The 18300-nt window shown below is 36.9% G+C and overlaps 1 protein-coding gene across 8 annotated transcripts in view; it reads left to right on the forward strand.

The window, feature by feature from the left end:
- Window positions 1-18300, forward strand: part of Frmd6 (FERM domain containing 6) — a 234496-nt gene that overhangs the window by 175540 nt on the left and 40656 nt on the right. For all 8 annotated transcript variants that reach the window (XM_087208092.1, XM_087208093.1, XM_087208091.1 and 5 more), the window contains one exon: window positions 16243-16485. In XM_087208092.1, the coding sequence (XP_087064218.1) occupies window positions 16387-16485 (99 nt within the window). In that variant the 5' untranslated portion in view covers window positions 16243-16386. The remainder of the gene's footprint in view (window positions 1-16242; window positions 16486-18300) is intronic.

Below are 18300 nucleotides of genomic sequence, written 5' to 3' on the forward strand. Positions count from 1 at the left end.
AAGTGAAGGTTGAAGTGAGGTTCTTTTATATTATCAGACTCTGCTCCTAATGGTTTTATTCACTGAAGTGAGTAATTTTAGTGAATACAAGCTTAGTTATCATTTCCAGTCACTGTACATGGCAGCTCAAGAAAGCTTTGGAGCAAATACTTTGCAAATTCTAGACAGATTACATTCAATTGAAAGAAGCTTTTGAAGGAAAGACTCCTTTACAGGGAAATTTAGGATTTTTTAAAAAGTTTTTTTCATTAGTATATGCTTGCAGTACATAATAATTACATCCATCATGAGCTGGTATACATACATATACATCTTAATTATTTTTATTTTCCTCTTCCCTCCCTTGCTTTTCCCCCATCAGTCCCCTTCCCACTAGCAAAATATCTATCTCCCTGTATCTTATTATCTAACTTTTATTTTGCTCTAAATTATTTATGTTTCTTATATAAGAGGGACCATGTGATATATGAGCTTGTGTGTCTGATTTTAGTTGAAATTTTAGATTTAATCTCTTGATTATTGAGATCTGTAGAAGGTGAAAAGCAAGTGGATAATTTATAGTTTTATATCTTAGAAAAAAAGAATCCTCATGCAGATTTCACTAGAAAATCCATTATTAGGACTATTGCTGTGTTTTCTTATTTCAGCCCTCCAAATGTGAAGATCGTGAAGGAAAATAGATTCTCCTCCCTCTTTCCCTTTTGTGCTAGAGATTGAACCCAGGACCTTGCACATACTAGGCAATGCTTAACCAGCAAAATGTATCCCCAACCCTACATATTCTTATTGATTACTTTAAAATAAAAACGTCTTGTATAGTTTTGCCTCTGGGTCAGAAATGCGATGATTCTGAAGCAGTAGACAGTCTAGTGTGGGGTGAAATTAACGAGAAGGGTTCCAGTGCACCACTGATGTTCGAGGGTGTCTTGCGAGGGCTGATGGCTGGCCTTGACATTGGCTGCTCATCCTGTTCTCCAAGATAGAAGTTATGAGTCACCCTCGGGGCCTAAGGTGTCTTTCCAGTGCTATTAGAGCCATACAGAAAAAAAGTGGCAAGTGGAGATAGGGTGGTTTCCTTTCTGTTTTATTTTGTGTGGCTTGATTTTTTCCTGTTTGTGTGTGGGGGTGTTTTATTTTGTTTTAACTCTAACATTCAAGGATGAAATATGGTTCCGTTCTTTATGGAAGATTAACCTTGTTACTGTAGGGTAAGGTGTACTTCTGACTTCCTTCCTCCACACCCTTTAAAAACCAGATTTTAAGTCACTCTCATAGCATCAGAGGATGATTACTATAACAAGGAATGCTCTCCTTTGGCAGTATGGATGGGGATGCACATCACACAGCCAGAAAATCCAGTGAACCAGTAGGTTAGATGGAGGTGACTCGACTGGGCTGTTGAGTGACTCATTGGATTTTGATAGCCTCACATACCAGAGGCCCAGAGGTTTACTAAGTGACTTTATTTCTGTTCCTTTTATAATAGACAATAATTAAGCTGACCTTGGTCTGTATCTTATTTCAAAACCTCAATTGGGAACTGTTGGAGAAATAAATCTGGCAGATTGTCCTATGGGAAATAGAATGTTTCTCTATAGGTGGGTACAACTTGAAAATGAGATTACATAGTGTTGAAACTGGCAAATTTGTGGTAGTTAGCTTCCGGAAGTAAGCTAAGGGAATTAATCACTGGGTGACAGGTAAGAGCATTAGCTTCTGGTTGAAGATTCCCCTGGGAAAAAGCTTAAGCCCTGCCTACCTGTGATGTTCCTAAAACCACCATAGCAGTTTCCAGAGGGACACAGACCACCTCAGCCTCCTCCCAGCATCTGGGCTGATGGTTCCATAAGACCCTGGGGAATCAAGGGTAGCTTCAGGTTTAGGCCCTTGGTCTCCGGTTAGTGAAGACTGTGTTAGGGTAGGAGTGTCTTTTAATGTGATGATAAATAATTTATGAAACTATAATAAAAAAGCCATGTATAAAATAAACATCTTTATCATTTTCTAAGTGTTTCTAACACCATAAATCAGAGTTGTCTTTGTAAGTATGTGTGACAACTTTGTCTCCAACTTACGTATTCACAGCAAAGCCCCCAAGGGGTGTTAAATAAGGACTTTTGTAGCAGGGTAAAGCCTTGCTCCAGTATTCAGAGGAATCTCTTACTTTGAAGTCTGTGGATTGTGCTTTTGATCTTCTTTTACTGTGAAGAGTGCCTGGCCTCGTGATCTCACTTTGCACAGTCCTGAGGTGTACTGATGTACGTGTGTGAGAGAGGGTGAGTCCTATGGCAAATGCTGCTCTTTTGGATGTGTCTGTGTTAGCATAATCTCAGCCCCGTCATTTATTTGTATAAGGGTAAAAATTGAATCGCTAACATCTTAAAGTCTTACTCTGGCTTCATAAAATTTTTCACACAGAATTCTGTAGCTAGTAGGATAAAAGGCAAGTTTTACTAGAACTTGGGTATGTTTGAGATAGTAAATCATTTAGCATGTTTCTTAGCTTTCTATTTAAATATATAAATCATGGGCTTTCTGAAAGGTGACTGAATTATTTCCGTAAGAGGGTTTTTGTTGTTTGTTTTCATAGACCTTAGTGAAGCAAAGCCTTGTGAGGAAAAGCACACCTAAAATGGGGTCAAATCATTTTGCCCCCGATAATCTCTCAAGCTGTCAGAATTTTTTCTAAGATCAGATCCAGTGGTAAGGTTTTCATTTGACTTTATTGTAATCTTTCTATTTAGTAGTAGGTAGAAACTCAAATTAATCCATATCCATGTCATGAAATTGTCTGTTGCAAGAATTCATTAACAACACTGAAAACTGTAAGGCTTTTTTCAGTTGCAGAGCCAAGAAAGCAGTCACATAGTAGGTGGAATAATATTTTATGACTTTTTTTTTTTTTTTTGGTACCGGGGATTGAACTCAGGTCCTTGCGCTTGCGTAGCAGGCATATGATGGTGGTTTTAATACATGGTAGATAAGTCTGCATAGGGTCCTCAGTGGATTCACCATAGAGAAGTGTAGTAGGCAGTTGCAGCAGAATCTCACACTTCCCCTACCTTATGTATCTTTTAAAAGTTTAAAGTTTAATCACCAGTGCAGCATTTTCAGCATCCTCACTTACCCCTGATTTATTTTACTTTCTAAAAATTGTAAATACACACATAGGAAAGTGTTTATGGTGTTTATGTGCATTTTAATCAGGAATAGTGATCAAAGACAGCATTGTATTTGCTATCAAGCTTAAGAAGATGGATGTTTTTCTAGAATCTTTGAAGCTCCTTTTGCCTTTGTGAATACTTCTCCTGCCCTGACCTCCACCCAGCAGCACTAATTTTAAGGTTATTTCTTTGCTTTTCAAAGTAGTCTTACCATATATATGTACCCTCAGAGGAATCATTCTTTAGTTTTGCCTATTTTTGAACTTTCCATTCATGGAAATAGAATCCTATCATTTGTATTCTTATTTTTTTGCTTTAGAAAAAGCTCAACCTTGTTTTTGAGATTCATATCTGTTAATATGTAGCTTAGTTCATTCATTTGCACTGCTAGATTGTTTTAATGTATCATTTTATTTCTTTTGTTGTCAATGGACTTCTGTGATGCCAGCCTGTATATTTTTTGTTGCTGTTGTTAGAAGCTGTTTAATGATATGGAAAATCCATATCCAGATCAAGAAAACTGCTAACTAGTAACTTCTGAAATGTTATGTCCAATCTTTTTAAGGGCATTATGCTTTCTTTGGGAATAAGTATTTCAGGAGGAAAAATAGGTAAATTTAATGTTAGGATTCCATTTGGCACCAGATAATGAGAATTCCACAGCAAAATTATTATCTAGAAAACTGTAATTCCTGTGTCAGAGGGAATTGAGAGCAAGTCTCATGAATGAAGGAATCAAAGATTTCATTGTGGAAATTAGAAGCAGATGCCTCTAAGTCTCAGGATTTTCCCTGAGAACAGCACTTTTTTTTGGCAGTGTCATGCTAGAAATTCATCTTGGTTGAAAGGAATTTTTGTGCCTGGTTGCTAAACCTGATACGAGTTTTGAATACAGATGGCTGAAATTTTCTTTGGTTTAAAATTCATGACTCTTACCATTGCTTTTGCTCTTCTTGTTAGTTGCCTATGTGGCATCTTCTCTCACCTCCCAACTTCCCAGGGATACCCAGGTTTTGATTTTGATGTCCATAAACTCTAGAGGAAGTTGATCCCACCTTGAGATATAGAGATAGGCTTGCCCCTGCCTGATGATGGGGACCTTGTGACCCAAGACATTCTTTCAGAGCAAGTATGCTTGTTTACTTCCACGTTCTGGTTGATTTGGCCATTCTGAGATGCCCGCCTTAAGATGGAGCTGATTTCATGGTGCCACTTATGAGCCCACCCACCCTGCTTATAGGCTCCAAGTAACTTTAGCATCCTGAATTCTCCTTACATCATTTAACCTATTAACTACTAATAGCAAATGTTTATTTAGTATTTTACATATGCCTTACATTACCCCATCAATTACACACTATTATTATTTTCATTTTACAGGTATCAAAGCTGAGATAGAGAGGCAGAGGGACTTGTCCAAGGTCATGCACCTAGTTGTTCAGGGTCATACTAAGAGACAGGCCCAAGGGATTTACTCCAGAGTTCAGTACTTTTGGTAATTCTGACTTAATGTATCCCAACCAAGATGTCTTCCTACCTACTTATTTTCACATAATTTCACTTAACTGGACACACACAGAGACCTTTTTAGAACTTCTTTTTCTGGCAGTGTTGTATAATACTGTAGTATTCTTGCACTGTTTGTTCATTAAATTTGGATACAGGAAAGAATGTGCACCTTTCCCCCATAATTCACTTGCAGAAAATATTCGAGAACCTGTGACCAACACTAACTCTCATTGAGGAGAAAAGTATGTAACTATTGTAATTGCTTAGGAATTTTCACATTTCTGATGAAAAATATCTAAATAATTTATTCAGTAATTCCTGATGGATGCCTATTTCAGAGCCAGTTCTACCCCAGGTGTTAGTGACTAAGGATGCTCCAAACCTGTTCCCAAGGGGATTCAGGTCCCCTACAGGGAGCAGGAGAAGCATGGATATGGAGGCCTGGTTCCCAGGCCAGTGCCTTGCATTTTCCAAGGAGCATGTGGGTGTTTTGTTCTCTTAGAAGTGGATGGGTATGTGGGACAATAAGCAAGAGGGGATATTCTAGGGAGAGAGAACAGCATGGTCAAAAGCATGAGAAGTATGAGAGCAAGACTTGTTGAGGAAACCACAAGGAAATGAATTGCCGCCTTTCAAAACATGAGTTGGAAAATGGTCACATTGAGGATGAGTGGGACTGCTAGTGAAAGATTTTAGTGCCTTCATGTTCAGATGTTATCCTCAGTAGTGCTGAACAATTAAAGGATGTGAGCTGAGGTATTGTATCATGATCAGATATGCAGTCTAATAAGGTTGTCCTAGCAGCATTGAGAGGGATAGGTTTAAGAAGTGAGACAAGACAGAGAATATTATAAAGATTCAGGTGAAGCTTGGCACAGTGGCACACACCTGTAATCCCAGCACTCTGGGAGACTGAGGCAGGAGGAGCGCAAGTTCACCCCCAGCCTATGTACGTTACTTAGTGAGGCCCTGTCTCAAAATAAACAATGAAAAGGGGCTGGGGATGTAGCACAATGCAAAGGCCCCGGGCTCAGTCCCCGGTACCACCAAAAAATGAACAAACAAAAAAGAACCAGATGAGAATACAACAAGGAAACAAGAGTGGAGAGGAAAGCCATTAAGAAGATAGGCTAGGATTTTTTTCACCTACTGGGATTATTTTTTAAATGTATATATAGCATTTAAACCTTTCAATCATTGAGTCTCATTTTTATTATCCTTCCTGTCCCCCACATTTCTCAGTCTTTGTGTTTGGAAAGTTTGCCTGTCAAAACAAATTAAGTCATTTGTTTTCATTTTTTCACTCTGGCACGGAAAACTCAGTGCATTAGCAAACATTTTTGAATGGTATGAATGTTATTTAAGTGAATGATCTTTTAATTTCCCTTGAGAGATTACCATAAATAATTATGCCAAATTTATCAGGCTTTTTGAAATACTGAAATATCCTCATGACTTCTTTTATGAACTCCAGGATGGAAACTACTAGAATAATTGATTAACAGAATTTTGTTGATGACTGTTCAGTTTAGAGAGAGTATACCAGAATTGTGATTGAAGAATGTTGTTAATCTTTAGTGTAAGAAAAGTGATTTCATTTTCCTGGGTACCACTATTATCATTACCCTTTGCTTTGCCTCTGTAATCAAGTAAATGAAATAAGTATGATTGTAGTGGCAAAAAAGGCCAATGAAGGGGGAAACTTGACAGTAGGAGTCAAAATAGCTCAGGGTATAAAATCATTGCCAATGCTGGAGAAGGTGATTGATTTTAATACAGTGTGCTGTCCTGATGAATCTCACCAGAAGCCTCTCCAGGTCCTGAAGAAAGTGCCTGAAACTGCAGAACACTCTAAAATTTGATTTCTCACCCATCCAGTCTTTGGGCTTGCACAGGACAGCAAGACAGGGAGGCTTTGCAGGGCCCTGGCCTGCCTCCTACCCCTCCACGAGGGTCTGTCTGTGTTATTCCACACTCTTGCAAGTCTCTCTTCTCCCCACAAATTAAACCTGTTCCCTCCCTTCATAAAATCTTTGCTGAATCCTCTGCTCATCCCATTCTCAGCCTTTCTCAAATCCCATAGTCTTAATTTTACCACACCATTTAGCATCTAACTTAAAATATAATTGTTTCACTTACTGTTGTTGGTACTGTGTTTTGACTCTTCAAGGAAATTATGAATTCTCTGAGAACCAGAATCTAGAAATGTAGAAATGGCATGACAGGTAAATAAATAACCAGGTTGAGTATCCCGAATCTCAAAATCTGAAATCCATAACTTAATTTGAGTGCCAGCATGACACTCACAAAGCTTTGGATTTTGGAGCATTTTGGATTTGGGGTTTTCAGATTAGGGATGTTCAACTAGCAGTCTACAGAGATATTTCAGAATCTGAAAAAATTCAAATCTGAAATATTTCTGGCCCCACACATTTCTGATAAGGGTTACTCAACTTGTAATATTTTAGCAAGTTCCACAGTACTCAAGACTAGTTGTTCACTGACTAATGGAATATTAATTTTTTTAACTTTTTCTCATTAATTAATTTAGGGATAAGGAAAGCTTTATTCCTGCTAATCTAGCAAGCATGTAGTTAAGATAATTTTTGGCTATTGTGAGTATTTGTAATTTGAAGGGAATGTGCTCGGAAAATGTTTTTTAGTATTTAATTATTTTATATACTATATTTTGCCAATACATTCCTGTTGCTAGACTGTTTAGAAGTTTTTTCCAGTTTTTACTTTGATGGATAGGATTTCAGGAGTATTTTTGTTCAGAAGCATAGTGTGCTCTGGTTGAATTATTTCCTTGTATAGTCCTTAGAAATGGGATTATTGAGTCAAAATGTCCAAATATCTTTATGACTCTTACTACAAAGCCATATTGGTTGCAGTGATTTACAGTGCTAATCACAGCTTATGAGAGTGTATCAATTTCACTGATTTTTCTATTTATTCCAATATAAAGCTTTGCCTGTCTTTCTTAATCTTTTTTTTTATAGTCAAAGACTAGCCACATAATTTTATTCATTAGAGTACAGTGAACATTACTTGGCACTATTTCAAGACAACTTTAATTGGAAGGTTCTTTTCCATTCCTAACCCTAACCCCAAGGCATAGCAAATCTTACTGATTAAATATAAAAGTGAAATAATTTATTACTTGCAACAGAAAAAATATTTCTTTCAGATCCCAAGATATGATCAGTGACAAAATAGATGATGACCACAGTAGTGCTTCCCCTTGCTTTTCAAAATAAGCAGCCAGTTTTGTCTCTTGGTAGTAAATACTACCTGTTATGTATTGGGCTCTGTTCTAAGTGCTTCACATATGAGTAACTCATTTAATAATCTTCTCATTCTCCTGGAAAGACGAGAGAAATGGACACAAAGAAGTAAAGAGACTTCCCTAGGACACTCAAGTGGTAAGTGTTGGAGCTGGGGTTCAAGACCAAGCAGTGTGGCTCCAGAGTCCAGCCTCTGATGTAGCACATTGTACTGCTTATTGCTGTATTGCTTATTGCTATATTCTCTCTTCCAAACCTAACATTGCTCTGTATCCCATAACTAGCCTGCATCAGGTGTTACAGTGTAATAACGTTTCAGTCAGATTACCATCTCTAGTAGGTTGCCTTTGATGATTAGGGTAATGGTTTCTCCCTTACCAACTTTATTAGATGGACCCAAAATTAATGCTGTTGTTACCAGAATTGCTATGTTTATTCTGTTAGTGTCTCAATTTCCATTTTATGTATCAACTATGCTTTTCAGTTATTTCGTTTGAAGAAAAACCATTTTTGCACAGCTACTGTAATTTATTACAAATGGAAAATACAATAAAAGCATATTTAGTATGATTCTTTAAAAAAATGTGGCCTTTGAATAAGGCAGGATTATTCACCCACACATTAATATTCAAGATGACATATTTTGTCCCTAAAAGTTACCATTATGAACTAATTGTCCATATGTTTTGTTTACCTTAAGTGAATTTATGCATGATTTCTGTAACTTACTTGTTTGTGATTCTCTTAAAAACAGTGGTGTCTGCACAGCAACCCAACCATCCAAAATTTTTCAATTACTTAGACTTTTTTTCTGCCTTCTAAATCTTCTCTGCTTATGGTGAATATTCATTGTGGTGAGAAGTGTAAAACTTAGAGTAATTTTTAAAGAAAATATAGATGTTGCTATACAGCCAGGGGTAGTAAACATTTGATGAAATAAAGAATGTATCAAGCAAGCAATCAGTTTCTTGTTGGATGGACTGTATGAGAGAGAGCTTATTCAGGTGCAAGTGCCAGATTTAGCTTCAGAGAAAGGACAGTTTATTGGCTTACCTTATGGGGATTCCTGTGAATGCTTTCGGGCCTTGGGCATAGCTAGATGTGGCAGTTCAAATGATGTAATCAGCATTCTTTCTTAGCTAGCACTCTTCTCAGGAAAGTTCTTATAATGTGATTTTAAAGATGGTTGCCAGCAACTCTAGGGTTAACACTCTTTCAAGGAGCAACTCAGAGAGAGCTAGCCCTTGCCATCCCAGCATTTGTCTAACTCACTTCATGAAGGAATTCAGGCTTTGCCTAGATTATATATTCACTCATTAGATCCAGTATTTTAATTGGAGAATGGAGTACTCTGTTTGGCCAGCACTGGGTCACATCCCTGCCCTATGTTACCTGTCTGCCTTTGGGGGTGGAGAACATACTGGAATGGTTGTCCCATGGGAAATATCTGGGATGGGAGAGGGACACTGCCCAGTGGAAGGATGGTGCTGTGTAAGTTAAATCCATTGTCCTCTACCATGCATCCTTTGGTCAGCCAGCACACATTTGAATCCACACACCCACACATGCTTTCTCTTTTTTCATACATAAAATCTTAAAGGGGCTAACTACTAGATACAGGGCCACTCCCTGTCCCATTTACAGCTAATACATAACTTCTCCAACTTAAAATAGGCCTTCTAATGTTTAGCCCACTTTGGTGCATCTGGCTTTAAGGTCTAGATTTCTATCTGATATGAATTATCGGTACTAAATTGTAAACATTTCTTCTCATTGCCCACCCAAGTGATACCTAATACTTTATATCCGTTATCTCATTTCATCCTTCCAATAATCTTTGGAGGCCAATATTATGGATTTTATAGATGAAGAATAAGTCTGCCAGGTTAGATAACTTGTTCAAGGCCATACAATTAGTATTGCAGAATCTAGGTTAGGATCTTAACAGATTAGGGAGGTTGAGTCTAGGGGGTGTGTGCATGCGTGCACACGTGTGTGCGGATGTGTTTGTTATTTATGATTGAACCCAAGGCCTTATACTTGCTAGATAAAGCACCTAGCACTTTGAAAGTTTTAAATTTTGAAACAAAGTTGCTCAGGCTGGCCTCTAACTTGGGATCCTCCTGCCTCTGTCTTCCAGCAGCTGTCATCGTGAGTATGTGCCACCACACCAGGCGAGTCTGTCCTAGTGTCCTATCCATATTACCTCTAAAGAGGACTAACCTTGTGGAAGATGATTTGGCCTTTCCCCAGTGCTTCATTCATCTACCAGCACACTGAGTGGAAAGTTGGGAAAATGCAACAAAGATCAGATGTTCTTTTTGAAGCATTTGGCTTCAGATAGTTGGTAGTTATCAATTCTTAGATAGAAAAGTAACTGCAAAATCAGGCCATGAAGCAGAAAGTGTTCATATTCCTCAAATTAAGTGATAAAAATAATTTGTTTACCAAATAGCTTTTACAAGCAAACTACCCTTTCTTTAAATATTTTTTGTTTGTTTGTTTGGTTTGGTCTTTTTGGTACTGGGGATCAAACTCGGGTCCTTGCGCTTGCACAGCAGGCAGCGAAACCACTGAGCTAAATCCCTGGCCCTCTTTAAATGTTTAAAAAGAATCTTCATAATACAGAGATACAGGCAAATTGAAAATCAGGTGTCAGTAGTTTCTAGATCACGTTTTATATTTTCAGTTACAGTAATACCTCAGTTCACGAACACTTGTTTGGAAACAATTCGGTTCGCAAACAAAAGTGTTCAGCAAAATTTTGCTTCTGTTCACAAACTGCATTGGGTGTCAAACACGACCGTGGCCATCTTCCCCACAAATAAAACACATCCATCTTCCCCAAAATCATAAAACAAATTAAGTTTGTAAAACAAGGTACCACTGTACCAATACCAAAATATAGGACTCTCCAGGAGCGAGGGCTTACTATAATGGAAATGTACTTTTGTGAGACACTTATAATACAGTGTACTACAGTTTGTGGCTTTGAGAAGCCCAGACTTCATAGCTATTCCAAAGCCAGAGGCCACACACTTTCAAAAAGCTGAAAATGTGTCTATAAGTTTCAGATCAGACTTCTGTGTTTGGAACTCGGTTGCTTATTTTTAGTTAGAAAATGATATATTTAATAAGAGTTGTATTATTAAATTTTTTAGAAAGAACAGCTGCATGATAAAAAGTAGCTTATAATGAGTCTATAGAGCAATTGATTCCTCAACCATGAGTAATTTTCCCCTTATGGCACCTTTTGGCAATGTCTACAGATGCCATGGGATGTCATACTGCCAGGAGAGGCCTCTTGGCATTTAGCAGGTAGAGGCCAGGGATGCTGTGGGCCATCCTACAATGCACAGGACAGCCCCCTAGTAACAGAATATTTGGCTCAAAATGACAGTAATCTCAAGACTAAGAAAGCCTACTGCAGAATCTCCACTGACCAAGGACATATGTAGTAAGACAACCAACATTTAATGAGAATACACCGTATACTTAGCATTGAGGATTAAATAATAATAACATTGACTTTGCCATAGCAGAGACTGCCATAGTAGAGTGGCTTTGCCATAGTAAAGGAGGCAGACAAGGTAAGTAACCATTTCAAGCTCCTAAACCAAGTGTTCCTGCAGAGATAGCACTGTGGAATAAGAGACGAAGCATATTTGCATAAGTAGGTTATCCATGAGGCAAAACTTTTGATTGAGCATGAGTTGACCATAGGTCCAGCCCAGATTGGAGGAGAGAGAAAATAGATCTTACCTCTCTGTGGGAAGCATGACAGAGTTTGTAGGTTTCTTGGAAATACGATACGTAACAGTAGCTGGCACACAGTTAAGTGTGTGGTAATGTAGCTATTATTAGTACCATCAGTTTACCTTTCAGAGCAATGCAGTTCTTGGCATTTAGCATTCTCTCTGCCTACAAAATTCTTCTCTGAATTGGATAGCTGAATTGATGAAAAGAAGGAAGGAAATGACATCTCTCTTGATTCAGGCATCCACCCAAATATCAACCCATCAAAATAGCTTCCCTTGATTATCCTATATAGTGCAGCATCTACACCACTACCGTATCTCTATCAACTCTCTCACCTACTCTGGACTTACTTTTCTTTGTAGTGCATATCATTATCAACTTTATTGTCTTTCTCTATTTGAGCAACATTATTTAGTGCCATATCCTTTGCACTTACAACACTTGACACATAGTATTTAATATATGAGTTTTATACTAATGAATATATAATGAACAACTACAAATGAAAATCATTTTACCAAAGATATTTTCATCACTTAGGACAGGAAACCATGCATTAAAGGTATTATACTATTTATCCCAAAATTATCTTTACCACAGTGTTGTGGTACAGAATTCGTACATTTAATGCTGTTATCCTTTATATCTCTCCTTGAGTTTGATGTGGTAGTTGCCAATCAGTGTGTGTGCTCTTAGGAATCAGACACAATACCAAATACCAGTGATGCTTTTCAGCAAATAAATATTATAGTACTGTATGTATAATATAAGCTTATAAATGTGTGATGATTAAATTAGATGATAGGGCTCTCTGCAATCCAGTTTTCCAATATTTTTGTCTTGTTTTTGTTAGGTAATAAAGGTATCATATTGACTGTTGATATGTGCCTACCTAATCATGCTTGCCTTAACATAATCTTAGCAAATAATAACTTCCCCCCCTTTTTAGGGAATTAATCCCAGAATTGAGAACCCTCTTTTGCTTCCATCCAAAACGAGAGTATAATATCTGGGCGAAAATTCAAAGGGGAGTATATTTTCTTTGTAAGTTGGATGGCAGGGTGGGACTTGATCACATTGTTGGCTGATCTGTTATTGCCTTGGAAATATGTTACTACTACATGGTTTATCCATGGATAATCACTCACAAAATTGTTGAATAGAAGGCCATACTCTTAAATGAAATAAATAGGACATATGTGTAAATACCAAATTGTTTCTCTGGTGTGAGAACCCGAAAGTGTAAATGAAGACCAAAATGTACAATAGATAATGTCAAATAGGAAGAAAAGGACCAATGGGGAGTGGAAAGTGGGAGGGAGGGAGGAAAGAAGGGAAATAAAACAATATGAGAAAAGAAGGAAAAAATAGAAACAAAATTTTTGTAAATAGGGGTGGAGGGGTGGAAGGGAGGGAAGGAAATGGGGAAAAAACAAGAACCAAGATATATCATGTACAGGTACAAATTTCCAATGTTGAATGTGCTCATAATGTATTCCTAAAATGTAGCAATAAACTGAACGGGAAAAAAAAGAAAGGGTTGCTCTGAAATCAGAAATGTGTCCTCCTGGGGCTGGATTGGGACTTAATTTAAGGATATAGAACAGTGATTGAGAGGCTAATTCTACGATTCAAACTGATACAAATTTAGTCCATTTCTTTTCCTCAGAACTTCCCAATTTAAGATTAAATTGGATACTTGTGTGTCGAGATATGATTATTTTGCTGTTTCAATGGAACCTTTTAATTAGTTTTAATGCTGTCTTGGGTGAAGTAAAAACTAAATGCTGTCTTTTTTTAGAGCTCTTCCAGTTTGCCACCCTGTAAGCAGAAAAAGCAGCAGTGAAGCTGCTCTGCTTCTTCTAAACTCTGCTTTTATGAAATTCATTTCAATAATCCTCTTTCAATTGTCATTTTTACTACACGTTTGAATCATAAAATAGAAATTGTACCCAAATGAAATTTCCAAGTTATTTTAATGAAGCTCTTGAAAAAACTCAAACCACAGATGATATTTTTTCCTAGTTTCGCATTTAAATTCTAAAAAGCAGATCAGTAGAAATACTCTAAATGGGTTAATTAGAAATGGAAAAGTTAGAACTAACTCAATTTAAAGCATAGAATTAAATAAGAAGAATTATACTGGGATTAATATGATTTAGGGGTTTGATTTAAATAAGGTGCATTTAATTGGAGCTTATAATTTCTTCTTGAAAAGGTTTTATGTGAAGGAGGCCTGTGTATTAGAATACACCAATACACATAGAAGATTTTGCCATGGAAAACATATTTGACAAGGAAATCATTATAAAACTGCATTTCTCAAATTATGCCTATGAATATTTTCTGCTACCTTAATAGATATACTATGGAGGGAAAGTATTGCATGTTTGAGTAAGTTTGAAAGATACTGAATTCAATGTAAGAAGTTGCCTGCAGGACTTTTCAGAGCTTTTATTTCTTTCTGAATTTCTAAGAAAGGGGATAAGTAAGATGCAGTACTTTGCAAACTTACTCATTCCTAGGCCACCAGTTTTCAAGAAAATATTCTCAGTGTACAAAATTGACTGGTTTTAGGGATTTATGCCTTTGACATGTTGAGACATTGTTTTTCATTATAGTGATGATTTGATGCCACTCATAAAAGTTGCTTATTCCCAGTTCTTATCTCCATCATGGTTTGAAATGTGTACCCTAAAGTTGTTGTACCCAACACTCCACTTAGTACCTGTACCTTCCACTAACTATAACACAGTAGTTTCTATGTGTGGCGGCGCATTAGAAGTACTGGGCCCTGGGCTGGGGATTTAGCTCAGTGGCACTGCTGCCTGCCTTGCAAGCACAAGGTCCTGAGTTCGATCCCTGGTACCCCCCGCCCCCCCTAAAAAAGAATTACCGGGCTCTGAGTAGAAATGTCACTGTGCTCAGGATTCTGCATTTATTACAAAGACCCAGGTGATTCTGATTCAGCCTACAGTTGTTCTCCAATTGGTGCTTTGGGACTGTTAGACTAACATTTTCTAAGTGAGTCATTCGATTTGGGGTGCAGTTGGTTTGTGCACCTAGAACATGTGGGTTGACCACCATACTGGACAGCAGTGTAGCACTGACCTCTGGTGACTCTGTGAGGTGATGTTTGCTGGCTGTAACTGCATGTGAAAGATAAATGGACTTCTCCTAAATGGACTCCTGGGCCCCTTTCTAATAGGGAAATACCATATAAAAGATTAACATTTGTTTTTATTTAGTTTGAAGTAATTCTCTTGTAAATGGTACTTTATTTCTAATTAAAAAGAAATGCTGGATTATATTTACTACTTATGGTATCTAAGAATATATCCTCTTCCTCCCTCTGCTAACAGATGAAAATTGCACTTTAAGAAGCAAATAGGACAAGATCCGATCTCATTTGTGCTTTGCTTCATAGCTCTTCGGTGAAAACTATATCCTGTCTGCCTAGCGAAACGGTTCTATATTCCTAGAATTTCTCTTCTGCATCCTACAAATATAGCCAGAAATGAATAATATAAATATCTATGATTTTAGAGACAACTAGTTGTAACTTATCTTGCTTGAATACTTTCTATTAATTATAACTCATTGAAATTAGGAAACTTTGCCACTTCTTCAAAATTATCCTACAGGGTCTTATCAACGCACTGAAACATAAAGGAGAAATGAAAAGTGTGACTTGAAAGTTGGAGATAAATTTTCCATTATTTGCAAATAAAATTCGGTATATCAAAACCTAAGATAAATTTGAAAAATAAAACTGTTAGGGAAGCTGATTCAATACAAGATATCCAAAATTCATTGTTCTTTTACTTATTAAGTGGTTACTGAAGTAATAAACAGAAAAATTAAGTTTGCATTATGAGGTTAGAGAATCAGGAAAGACCAGCACCATAAAACCAGAAGAAAGTTGAAAGGAAAGATTAATAACTATGGAAAATACTGTATAGAAATTGATCAAAGTGAATCCTATGGATACCACTGATAGTCAGAGATTACTAGCTTCCTTTACAGAGAGAATTGGTAAAGCAAAGGAAGTGGAAGCCAGACCATAGTAGCTAAAGAATGAATGTGATGATGTAAGAGCCAAGACATTTATTTGAGTTTGGTAGTAATGGCAGAGAAAGAATTTGGTGCTGCTGCTTTTCTTATCATTTGTTTATTTCAGAGCCCTTAGTTATCTCCCCAGTGAAATTGGAGACTCTTCAAAAGCAAGATATCTATTTCCATGAGCTTTACAGTGCACAGTACTGCCTCGGGATGTGTGAAGCTGTCCCTGGCTTTAAGTTTAGTTCATGACTATGAATCCAAGTTCTAAGTCAGTTGTCAGTGGGACAAACACATACAGAATGCATTTCAGCAAGTTCCAGTATATTGAAGTAGGCAGCTGTGGCTTGGAACATCCTGTCCCTGTACCCACAAGAGTAGCTGGGCTCTGCTCACCTCCCTGTCTCTGTCCTTAACAATCACCATTTTATTCACAGCCCTACCTTTGGTCCTTTTTTTTACAGCTATGAAAGCTACATAGTTAAAACAGCAGGATGCTTCTCCTGTTGGGTATGTGATGAGAAGAGTTTGGCATTGGAGTGCTGGGAACCTGAGCAGCTGCTGAGGACTCAGAGCCCAGCCCTGACCATTAGTGAGCCCACAACACAATGAACAAATTGAACTTCCATAACAACAGAGTCATGCAAGACCGCCGTAGTGTGTGTATTTTCCTTCCCAATGATGAGTCTCTGAATATCATCATAAATGTGAGTACACCCATTTTAGAAATGTCTAAGTAATGCATTCCCTCCAGTGACCACTTTCGAGCTACTATTGCTTTCAGCCAAAATCCTTACAGAATCAACAGTAATAATATGGCAGAATTGAGCTGTTAGTCTGTACAGGCATAAACTTAGCTTGATGGGTTAAATATAGCTGCCTTCAGCATTGTCTTGCCTGGGGTAAAATTAGAGAATTTTGATTACCAAATTAAAAACATGCACTTGCTATTTTAAACTTTTTATTTGAATATAATTTTTATTGATCTCTAAATTTATGTTTTAAATGCTTATAGTTGTCATTCACACACAGAAATGGTAGTAATTGCTAGCTTTTAATATGCACCTTGGTTATTTTTAAATAATAGCTGAAATCTAACCAATTTCAGCACTTTTGAGCATGGGGTTGTTACTGATGGTTCATGAGTCAGAGGCCACTTGTTAAATTAACTTGGACATTAAAGAACATGATCCCTTTTTGACTTTAAAAATGACTCATAATTTACGTACTACAAAGTGTAGAAGTCTCAATGCACAGCTTAATGAATTTTTGCTGGTGTGTACACCCAGGTAACCATGGCCCCAACTTGAGATATCAATTTTCAGCACCCTATTCAGTAGCCTTTGCCCAAAAGGTCACAACTGCCCTCTCAATAGAGAGTAATTTTGCTTGTTTCTGACCTGCATGTGGCTGAAATTATGTCATATGTTCTCCTTGCATCTGTCTTCTTTCCCTCAGCATTTGGCCTCTGAAGTTCATCCATGGTACTGCACATGACAGTAAATTTTCTTTTCATTAGTATTTAATATTCCATGGTATTAACATGCCTAATTTAGTTATCCATCTATTGTTGATAGACAAGTGTTTTAAAATACTTAAGTATTTTAAGTTTTGGACTATTATGAATAAAATTGTGAAAAAAATATCTATGCACACATTTCTGTTTCAATTCCCAATTGGACATGTGGATTATAGGGTTACCAGTAGTAACCCTTAGTAGAGAATGCCAAATAATTTTTGACAATCAGTATCATACCTAGCAATTTTCAGCACCTCTCCTCACTACCAACTTCTATATTCTTTTTTCCACTAAATTGTATTCTAATGGAATGCAAGGGGAAAATTTGCCTCAGAGGAATGTCTTTAAGTAGTTTTTCCTTCCTTGTATACACTACTATATTTTTAATTCAGTTGCTGGATAAAAGAATTTTTGCTAAATGTTATATGAGCTTATATGACATTTAAATAGCATCATTAAAAAGCTTAGATAGAAAATGTTCTGCTTATAACCATAATATTAGTTTTATTCTAACAATCAATACAGTTTCTTGATTATCTCATGTAACCTTGTGTTTGCCCATGGTGATTATCTGATTATCTACTCTGCTTATTGGGTGGATTTTATCGATTGTTGGACAGAATGTCTAGTAATGAGTTACATTCCTACTTAGGGTACTTGCTTTTGGATGTGTGAAGTGATAAGCTATTATTTTTACAGCATTTAGAAAAATCTTATTAATAAAAATTGGCAACATTTCAATGTAGGCCTTGGCAAAATACATTGAAAATACAATTCTGTACACATGATTATGCTGAGTTTTTTTATAGTTACATTAAAGATATTTTTTAAATTGTAAAAATATACATAAATGAGGACATATAGCATAAGCATTTAAGAAACTTATCTCACTTCTGTTTCTATCTTTTTACCCAGTGAAATACGTGTATGTGTCTTTGTGTGTGTATGTACACCCATACATATAAGCTATAGAACAAAAACCTGATTGACTACAGTTAAGTGG

The sequence above is a fragment of the Heterocephalus glaber genome, unplaced genomic scaffold (genome assembly GCF_053883595.1).
Source record: "Heterocephalus glaber isolate CG9 unplaced genomic scaffold, H.glaber_assembly_v1.0 deba00000901, whole genome shotgun sequence".
Classification (NCBI taxonomy): Eukaryota; Metazoa; Chordata; class Mammalia; order Rodentia; family Bathyergidae; genus Heterocephalus; species Heterocephalus glaber.